Source organism: Nannospalax galili, unplaced genomic scaffold (assembly GCF_000622305.1).
Source record: "Nannospalax galili isolate Female #2095 unplaced genomic scaffold, S.galili_v1.0 scaffold302, whole genome shotgun sequence".
NCBI classification, from domain to species: domain Eukaryota; kingdom Metazoa; phylum Chordata; class Mammalia; order Rodentia; family Spalacidae; genus Nannospalax; species Nannospalax galili.
This window is the reverse complement of record NW_008350120.1, coordinates 106,112-116,646: the sequence shown is the minus strand read 5'-3', so window position 1 is coordinate 116,646 and position 10,535 is coordinate 106,112. Positions and strand designations below refer to the sequence as shown.

General features: G+C 45.9%; 1 protein-coding gene across 2 annotated transcripts; it reads left to right on the top strand.

Moving 5' to 3' along the window:
* Positions 1 to 3,008: 3,008 nt before the first annotated feature.
* On the top strand, positions 3,009 to 8,526 carry LOC103745355 (GTPase IMAP family member 3-like). Of its 2 annotated transcripts, XM_029570501.1 has the most exons (5): positions 3,009 to 3,096; positions 3,476 to 3,588; positions 4,051 to 4,127; positions 6,052 to 6,100; positions 6,658 to 8,526. In XM_029570501.1, exons 3-5 carry the CDS (start codon positions 4,092 to 4,094, stop codon positions 7,533 to 7,535), a joined length of 963 nt encoding a protein of 320 aa, XP_029426361.1. In that variant the 5' UTR covers positions 3,009 to 3,096; positions 3,476 to 3,588; positions 4,051 to 4,091; the 3' UTR covers positions 7,536 to 8,526. The 2 variants fall into 2 exon arrangements, with proteins under 2 accessions (XP_029426361.1, XP_029426362.1); XM_029570502.1 differs by lacking the exon at positions 4,051 to 4,127.
* The last annotated feature ends 2,009 nt before the right edge of the window (positions 8,527 to 10,535 follow it).

Below are 10,535 nucleotides of genomic sequence, written 5' to 3'. Positions count from 1 at the left end.
CCCCCAGTTTCTTTCTCCTGCCAACAATACTGTGCATTGCTGTAGCACATTTGTTGCAACTGATGAGATGATATTCATGTATTTTATTAGTTAAAATCTATAGTTTTACACTGGGGGTCACCACCCTTGGTGTTTTAGTCTGTGGCTCTTGACAAGTGTACTGTGGCCTGAACCCCCAGGTCATACAGAATATTCCACTGGCAACAGATGATCATTTCACTATCTCCTTGATGTTGTCTTTCCAGAATGTTGCAATTGCACAGTACAGGGCCTGTCCTATTGCCTTCTTCCTCTTGGCAATATGACTGCAAGTTTCCTCTGAGGCATCTCATGGCTCACTTTTTAAAAAATGTTAAATAAAATTCTGTTGCCTGAATGTACCAGCTTATATCTGCTCGCCTGCTGAAGGACATCTGGGTTGCTTTCATGCTGAAGCAGCTGTGAACGAAGAAAGCTACCATAGGCATCCATGTTTGGATTGTTGGGGGGCATAGTAATAATCTTAACTAGAAAGGAGGGCTTTATTAGAACAACAGAAGTCATAAAGAAGACATTTATTGGGGCTGGAGAGATGGCTCAGTGGGTAAACACACTTGCTGTGTGAGCATGAGAGCCTGAGTTCGAATCCCCAGCAGCCATGTAAAAAGCCAGGCATGGCTGTGTGTGCCTGTAACCTCAGCATCTGGCAGAGGAGACTGGTGGATCCTGGCAGCTCCCTGGCCAGCCGGCCTAGCTGAAACCGGTTGAATGAGAGACTCTGTCTATAGGGTAGAGAGTGATAGAGGAAGACACCTTCAGCCGGTCCTCCTTTGGTCTCTCCCCAGGCATGCACACACACAAAGGCCCAAACAAACAAAAGCCCCAAAGCATTTGTTAATTTTTCCAGATTGAGGGCTGGGGGGTGGGGGGGGTTAGCAAGCAAATTTAAGAGATGACCAGCAGGGGGCGGTGTTTGCAAGACATTGACAACAGTTACCAAGTATTTTACTTAGTTTATTATGAACTTAAATGAGATTTTTCCAATTCTTTCACTATATTGCTTTATCACTGACATGTCTGTGGAAGAAGACTATACCAGTAATTCCCTTAGGATTTGCCTAAGAAATTCTATAAATATCAGCGTCTTAGTATTAGGAAAGACATTGCCAAATGTGCAACCATAGTTTTAGAGAGGAAGAGTTATTTTCATAGGACAGAGATACAATTTTTGACTTACAGATTGCTCCAGCCTCTTGTAGAAATAATGTTTGATGGTTTTTTTTCTGTAGGTACAGGAGAACAGTGTCCCCATTTCCTTACTGCTGTTAGCTCTTTAACAAGCAGGTGGATGCACCTGTGCTTTGAAGGCCAGGATGCAGAGGACGCTGACAGAAAGGAGTTCCAAATAGCCATGGAACCCTGACTATGGGAGGACATGGAGCTTCAGAAGACTGGATGGGTAGACTACGGTGTAGTTAATATTTTGCATCTGTAAAACACAAGGCTTCTAGGAATCAGTAAATATATACATATATATGTGAATATATATCTTATCAAAAATAATCAGTTAGGTATATGAATATGCTTAAAGGGAAGGCATTTATTCAACTGATCCAAATACATGGCCATCGCATGTGTGCCCAGAGAGCAACGACAGCCAGGACTGAAGATAGAATCGATGCGCTTCTTTAAATTTGCATTCTCTCTAATGCACAGCAAGTTGTGGACAAGGATCATAGACTCCTATCTGTGTTGTGGACCTGTGAGTATCAGTCTGCAAGTGTTAGGCTGTTAAAACCCCATCCTCACCTTCTCCATGAAGGCCCAGTGAGACTGAGTGACTCTGAATCTTTGACCAGCATCCCTTTCTTGTGTAGCAAGTATTTATAAAGTACACTCTGAGATAGCTTCATAACCTGGCCTCAGGTAGAAACATATTCATGATACACCCATGTAGAGCTAATAAATGTGCACACAACAATGATTTTTGTTTAAGAGCTGAGTTGTTAGTTGGCAGAGATAAGCGATCAGAGCATTTTAGATTGCAAATGGAGCAAAGTCAAAGCCTCCAGCTCATTCAATATAATACCTTCTATTATTTGAAAAGTTAAAGTTGCCTTATTATGATGGGTTTCTTTTGAAAGTTCAGCCTGGCTTTCACTCCAAAATGTGATTTGTGTGTTGCTGCATTGTAACTGCCCTCCACGCTGCATTAAGCTGGGATCCAGGAATAATTTATATCCCATGTCTGCATAGACTTTCTTTTTAGAATTTATCTGAACTCAAATGTGCACACTGTGGGGCACCTGGAAATGTCTCCAGAGGAGGGATCCACTCATCCCCTCCCCGCTTTGAAGATCCCAGTAGGTGGCATGGAGGAACCTGGGACCTCCTCATCGGAGCCTCCCCATTAAGTGCTTGTTGCTTCATTTAAATCATGCCAGTGGTTGAGTAGACAGCTCCATGGATCCCAGGGAAATGAAGTCTCTCAGGGTGAGAAAACCTACCAGCTCTGGTTCTCTGGTTCTCCCCCATTTAGAGCAGAAAAAAAAAAAACCCAGAGGAAACCAGAGACTGGCTCAAGTGTGGTATCTACTGCTTGCCCCGTGAGCCCTGGAGAGCCACCTTTGGCTTGGCTGCCATCTGAATTCTAAGAAGCTACCTTTGTAGGGCAGGGGTCAATGGTGGGGCTGGGGAGATGTATGTTGTCTGCCTGGGCCAGAGGAAGGCAGCTGGAGGCTTGGGAGGCTCTCTGACCCAGATGTCTGTGGGCTTCTGGGCTGTCTTGGCTCTGATAGAGAATGTGTTCTGCACAAATGCATTGCAGCCATGTGGTAGAGAAAGGGAAACTGAACTGTTATTTTAAAAGCAACCTCTTCCTCCGGCTGCCTTCGTCATAGTCACCCTCTGAGGACGGCTTTGCAAAGAAACCCACACATACCACCCTTTTCCTGTCTCCTACAGGACACCATCTTTCTCCCCCAGTAGACAGATTTTATGAGCTGTTTTTCACTTCTTACACCCGGAGACTAGAACAGGTATGAGAGGCTGCTAGGAGAAGCAGGAGATGGCTCCACAGTTTCTGTAGACCTGGCAAGATCTTCCAGAGCCTATCAGGTAACGTGTGTGTGTGTCTGTGTGTCTGTGTGTGTGTCTCTGTGTGTGTTCTTTCTTCTGCTTTTCTTTAAATCTACCAAAAACAATGGCTCCACAGTTTCTGTAGACCTGGCAAGATCTTCCAGAGCCTATCAGGTAATGTGTGTGTGTGTCTGTGTGTCTGTGTGTGTGTTCTTTCTCCTGCTTTTCTTTAAATCTACCAAAAACAACTGGTGTCAACCTAAATGGCAAAGCGCTTGATCGTTGTATTAATTTTAGAAAAAGCAGTGGAGGTCAGAGATTTTGGGGTCCTTAGGATGCTCCCCAAGGGTTTGTGGAGTGTTTGTGGAATGTCAGCACATTTTCTACCCCAAACTGACAAGCTCAATTCCCCTCCCAGGACTCAGGAGTGGTGAACTTTTAGAGATTTCCTTCCTACCAGGAGTGTCCAAGGAGTGAGAAGGGCTGTGTACTTCCTAAATTGATTCTCCAGGGCTGCTGAGCCAGGCTGTGGTAAGTGTCTGGAGGCTGTTGGACTTTTCCAGGGCTGTACATCATTGCTTCTCGTGACTTGGGGGGTTTATGCTGAGGCAGGAGATGTAACGTTGGCTCTGTGAGCGGTTTGAAGTTTGCACAGTACTCGTCTTCCAGGAAGGGGCCGTAGGTGCTTGACCAACCCAGTCGGAGTCAGGGACTCATTAACGGGCATGAACTACCCCGATGATTCCCATCATCATCAAGCATAATAAAAATAAAACATTTTTTAAAAAGGCAGGAAAAAATGACCTCAAAGATCCTAGGATATAAGGCTTCTTCCTTTCTTGTTTATTTTGAGGTATAGCTTTACCTGTGTGTGTGTATCAGAGAGAGAGAGAGAGAGAGAGAGAGAGAGAGAGAGAGATTTAACCAAGAAGTCCTGAGAAATGAGCTAACCGCAATGCTCCGGCCCTGACTCTCACTTCTCCTTCTGCTCAGGCTGGACTTTGAGACAGCAGCAGTGTCTCACTTTGGGGGAAATGACCTGCTACCAGTCACTGGGCCAAACCTATCGTGTGAGTAGTTCAGCAGGGGAGACACGGAGGGCCAACAGGCTGGCATGAGAGTGACCCCTTCCCACTGGCCTAGGGTGAGGGTGCAGGGCCCGGGAAGCCACCCAGGGAGCTGTGGTATGTCACCGTGGCAGCTCTTCCATCCGCAGTTGCTGCTCCTTCTGGATTCTCATCAACTCCCCAAAGTCTGAGTTTCTTCACAGGAGGGGAGAGCAGCACAGGGCTCCAGGGTCCCTTGGATCTGAATCTGGGAATATCGGTATCGTCTTCCCCACCCCTTTCTGTAGCTGGCTGCGCAGGCAGGTTCTTTCCTTCCTTGTGGCAAAGGCCTCCCCAGTCTTTTACCCTGGACCCTGCCCTGCCGGCCCATTCCCGGGAGCTCCTGCCCTGCTGGAGTCCACCACGCAAGGGGACCCGGGGACAGCACCCGCGAGACGGCTTCTTGAGTCAAAATCGTGTGCGTTGCAAAGCTGGGAAGCTGGAACCTACAAATTACTGCGGCCCAGTCTACCCCGCGGTCTCACCTCCAACCGCTCCGCCTTCCTGTCCCCTCCGCAAAGGGAATGGGCCGAAGCTGGGAACTGGGTCCGGCTTGCGCGGTCTCTGCTTCTGCGGAGGCTGAGCTCTGAATATCTTCTACTTTTCCAGAGAGAAAGAAACAACAGGGTAGAGAATTCAGATACTTTGTTAGGGACTGTCTCATGTGGCTGGGGTGAGGGGGACGTGAAAGCATAAAGTTCCAACTCCGCAGGTGTCTGGAAGCTGGACCCTCGGGCCGGAGGGAGCCCTGCAGGATTCTTGAGCAGGATTCTTTCTTCACTCTCAGTTTTGGCCTAAGGTCTTTGCCTGATTGGATGGGGCTACCCCATCGTGGAGGGTAAACTGCACACCACCCTCATGGTAGCACCTGCGTTTGTATGTGATATGATTGCTGGGCATCGGCTGGTCAAGCTGACACAGACTGACATCTTTGAGCGTTCCTTGGATTCAGGACGACAGGTCTCCAAGCAGGAACTCAGCCCCTATTTGGATGTAAAAGCAGAGCTTGAGACACATAACTAGAATTGCCTCCTCGGCTTGGTTAATTCTTATCTGAATTGTGTGTGACCTGGGCTGCTTTGCAAACCAGATGAGAGTCATTTCCACTGGACTGGATACAGACAGAGTCCAAGACACAGGAAGGTGCTGCTGTTCCTCCTGGAGCTAAAAACACTCTCAGAGCAAGTTATAAATAAGTAACTGGGAACTGTTTGATAGAAGCTGGGGTTTGGCATTCAGCATCTAAATTAAGAGAATCCCAAACTTATTTCTTCATTTGTGTTTTCTGCCAATGGAGGGGCTAAAGCATCTAGGAAGGTCTTGATTTATGGTTTTCTTTGTTCTGGTGAAACCAAGTAAGAGCATGGAATTTGGGGTAGCCTAAATCTGTGTTCCTGGGTCATGTCATTCATATTTTGCTCCAGGTTAAACTCTTACCCGTTTTGAGTTGAGAGTTGTGATTTTGTCTTGACACCAGCTTGTGTGTTATTCTGGGTAGACAGCCTACTTCAGTTACCCTGTCAGTTGGAGACAAGTTATAGTGACTATCAGCATGCCCATGTGATCACATTGCATGTACCCATTTCTTGGGTTTCTCCTTTGGGTTGCTCAGGGCCATCTGTATGCTCATCAGCAGGAAGCTCAGTCCACCCTGAGAATATCCGAGAGCCAACAGGCTTAGGTTCCCATCTCAGCTAATCTGCTTAGTGTGCATGTCCTCAGCAGGTCTCCTCTTCCTCCTCCTCTTCCTCCTCCTCCTCCTCCTCTTCCTCCTCTTCCTCCTCCTTCTTTATTTTCCTCAATGTCCTTCTCTACAAGATGAGATGCTTGGTGTTGCATATTATATCCAAATCCAGCAAGATCAATCTTTGTATGTTTTCCCATCTAGAAAAAAATGGAAGAGCTCCAGAAGAGTGAAGGAGGTGCCTCCTCCGCAGGTAAGGAGGCTGTACTGAGCGGAACACTTTTCAGTAAGCAAGGACCACTGCCTAGTGCCTAGCTGGGGACAAACTTCTTGCCAGGCACCCAAGGCAAATGCATCTCCCAAGTAATCAAACATTGACTTTTGGCTGTCATACTCTCCTCAATGAGGGCAAGTTCCTCAAGATAAAACCCTGCTATCCTGTAAACTAGAGACCAGAGAAGTATGGGAGGGGCTGAAGTTAAGGGTCAGACAGCTGAGTGACTAGCTGGGAAGCCCCAAGCATCCTGTGTCAGCCTGTGCCCCCCATCTTTGGAAAGAAAGAGGGTCCTGGAGGGATGGTAAAAAGCAACAGTTCCTCAGGAAAAGATGCTTGGAACTCTTCGGTCAGCAGGGACACATTTCTGACAAACCCTGGGCCAATGCCTTTATTCCCTACATGTGGGTGTCCAGTGATGGGAGCAAAGGGTTTAGGATGATGGGAGCTAATTGGTTTAGGATGCTAGTTCCTGTCAGCCTTTGGTCCTCCTCTCCATGACGTATTTCCTGGACATGAACTTCTCTGTACTCCAGCAGGCAGAGATGAAGATGGCTCTACTCCAGGGTCACCGCAGTTGAGGATCCTCCTGGTGGGCAAATCTGGCAGCGGGAAAAGCGCCACAGGGAACAGCATCCTCTGCCGACCAGCATTTGTGTCCAAGTTAGGAGCTCAGTCAGTGACCAGGACCTGCCAGAGAGAGACAGGCACATGGAACGGGAGGACCATCCTGGTGGTGGACACACCCTCCATCTTTGAGTCAAAGGCCCAAGAGATGTACAAGGACATCGGAGACTGCTACCAGCTGTGTGCCCCAGGGCCCCATGTGCTGTTGCTGGTGACCCAGCTGGGGCGCTTCACGGCTCAGGACACCATGGCAGTGAGGAGGGTGAAGGAGATCTTTGGGGCAGGGGCCATGAAGCACATGATCGTCCTCTTCACCCATAAGGAAGATCTAGCTGATGAGTCCTTGGATGATTATGTGGTCCACACGGACAATCAAAACCTTCAGCGCCTTGTCCAGGAGTGTGGAAGGAGGTACTGTGCCTTCAACAACCGGACCACAGGGGCGGAGCAGCGGGGGCAGCTGGTGGAGCTCATGGCCCTGGTAGAGCATCTGGAGCAGGAATGTAAGGACTCTTTCTACAGCAATGGCCTCTTCCTTGATGCCCAGGTTCTGAACCAAGGAGAACACAGGGACTACCAGGAAGCCCACAGGCAGTACCTGGCTAAGGTGAGACAGCAGGTGGAGAAGCACAGGCAGGCGCTGAAGGAGGAGGAAAGTAACTGGGTGGTCAAGATGTTCCTCAGAGGCAGAAATTGGATGACTTTACATTATGAGATTTGTGTTGGTTTTGTTTGGTGCAGTTTATTTCTTTCTCTTATTTTTCTGATCATATTTCACCATGCTTGATGGTTTGTGTTTAAGAGCACATTCTAAAGCATCACGTCAGGATTCATGTCTGTACAAATCACCCTTTCAGCAACTGACTCTCAGGGTCTGCAGAGAGCTTGCCGCTCTGGGCCACCTAGTTTCTCCTTGTAGAACGCCGGCTTGGTTCAGCCTTCTACCCTCAGCTCCATTCTAATCCCATTCTCTTTGCCAATGTCGGATTCAGAAATGAGCCTGCTACTCCATGACAACAAAGGAGACGTGAACAAGTCTTTGGAGGCTGAGCCGTACGGTTCTCCTTCCCCAGAGAGACCCACAGAAAGAGCCAGTCTCTCTTCTTCCTCTGAACATGGTTGGTCCTGGAACTTCCACAGCCGTCTTCTCCCACACCGAAAGAGAAGGCCACACTTTGAAGCAGAACGAAGAGATGGAGCGGAATCAAGCTCCCAAATGGATTGCCCTGAAACCTCCCCCATTTCTGCATTTTCAAGTCTGTTAGCCAGTAAACTTCCTAATTGTCGGAGTGATTTAAGTTTCAAGTCTCTTTGCACATCTGAAAGCATTTGAAGTCTTCATATTACTTTTGTCTTCAATTGATTTTTTTCAAAATAACTTTTGAAGTGGCTGTGTGTACATTGACCATAGTACTGGGTTTTGAAGGAACGTTTTCACAGACGTATGTAGTGCATCGAGCACATCCCTTCGTCCTGCTCCCGATTCCTCTACTCTTCTTTCCTCCCTCCAATTAGTCCCCTTTGTTCCCTAGACAGCTTAACTTATACATGTATGACTCTATGTATCTATAAAATCCAGAGTCTACATATGAAAGAAAACATTCAGTATTTGTCTTTCTAAGGCTGACTTAGTTTGCTTAATATGGTTATCTTCCTTTGCATCTAATGTTTCACAAATGATAAAACTTCATTATTCTTTATGGCTGAGTAAAATCCCACACCATGTTTTCTTTGTCTGTTCTTCTGCTTGGGGACATCTAGGTTGTTGCATAACCTAGTTAAGGTGTACAGTTCTGCAATAAACATCGATGTGCACGCATCTCTGTGATGTTGACTTGGAGTCCTTTGAGTAAATATTCAAGAGTGCTATAGCTGGGTTATGTGGTATATCTAGTTTTGGTTTTTTAAATATTTTATTTATTCTTTTTATTTTATGTGTATGAGTGTATTGCCTGCGTGTATGTAAGTGCACCTGTGTCATGCAATGCCTGCGATGTCAGAAGAGGGTATTGGATCTCCTGAAACTGGAGTTATGGATGGTTGTTAGCTGCCATGTGGGTGCGGGGAAGTGAACCCAGATCCTCTACAAGATCAGCCAGTGTTCTTAACTTCAGAGCCATCTCTCTAGCCCATAATTTTAGTTTCTTTATATGTCTATTTCTTTTTTATTGGATTTTTGCAAATTCCATGAAATTTATTGTGATCATATTTAAATCCCCTTCCCTATTTATAAAGGCCTATAGAGTTACATTTGTGTCCCCAAATGTCCTTTGGTGTGGGTTCATCCACTGGAGCCTGGCTAATTTACCAAGAGTCACACCCTTAAAAGAGACTGACTCTCCCCTTCCCAGCAGCTATTGGTTTCCAATAGTTCCTCAAGCAGGGTTGGGTTTTTTATCCTTGTCTACGTCAGGATTTTATCTGGCTTGAGCGTACACGAGTGTTGTACATGCCGTCATTGCTGTGAGTTTGAGTAACTTCCAAGCTATCTGGAAAACCTTGTTTCCTTGTGGTCATCCACCATGTCTGGATTTTATAATCTTTCCATCCCATCTTCCACCATGATCCCTGAGCCTTGGGAGCAGAAGCTTGAAATAGGTCTACTAATCAGGGCTGAGCAGTCTGCAGCCTCTTGTTCTCTGCATATTGGCCAGCTGTGAGCTTCTGTGTTAACCACCATCTGCTGTGTAAGAGAGCTTCTCTGCTGAGAGCTGAGAGATGCATTAATCTATGAATATAACAGTAAGTCATTAGGACTCAGTTTAACACCTTATCTATTTAGCAGAATAATAGTATTAGGCTCTCCCCTAGGGCCTAGGGCCTGTTCCTAAGCCTGATACCAATGTCAGGAATGGGCTGTGCTTCTGAACTAGACCTTAAATCCCATTAGAAAGCGATTGGTCACTCCCACAATATTCATGCTGCTATTGCACCAGAGGGCGTATCTTGCCAGGCCAGTTGTTTTTGAAGCAAATAGGATTCATATGGTACTTTCAGGTTTTAAAAGAAGCTTCACACTCATTCCTGTAGTGGCCAGACTAGTTTACATTCCTATGAACCAAATCTCTGACTTCTTGCTAGCATTTGTTATTTGTTTTCTTTTATTAGCAAAAACAATGAGTCTTTCTGTAAGAAACAGTATATTTTAAAATGAAATGGAGATCTTTTTTGAAGGTTAAAAACTCATTCAATTTTATGTCTTACAGGGTTTATACTGAGTTCAATATTGTATAACTGTATTAATTCAACTGTGAACCTAAAAATATTTACAGCCACTTTTGAAAGAGATGTATCTTTGCTCTGGAAATTGTTATTGAGTATGTTAAAGCTGTAATGAAATGCTTCTTCTAAAAAAATGTATTATTTTTATGTGTATGTGTATGAGTGTATTGCCTGCATGTATGTGAGTGCACCAGTGTCATGCAATGCTGAGGAGGTCAGAAGAGGGCTTTGGATTCCCCTGGAACTGGAATTAAGGACGGTTCGTAGCCGCCATGTGGGTGCTGGGAATCAAACCCAGGTCCTCTGCAAGAGCAGTCAGTGCTCTTAACTGCTGAGCCCTGTTATTTGTTTTCTTAATTGCTGATATTCTGGCTGAGGTGAAGTAGAATTTCAAGGTAGGCTTTTTAAAAAAGATTTATTTTATTATTTAGTGTGTGTGTGTGTATGTGTGTGTGTGTGTGTGTGTGTGTGTGTGTCCAGATATAGATTCCCTAGAGCTGGATTTATAGGCAATGTGTGCTGCCTGATGTGGGTGCTAGGAAATAAACTCTAGCCCTCTAAAAGA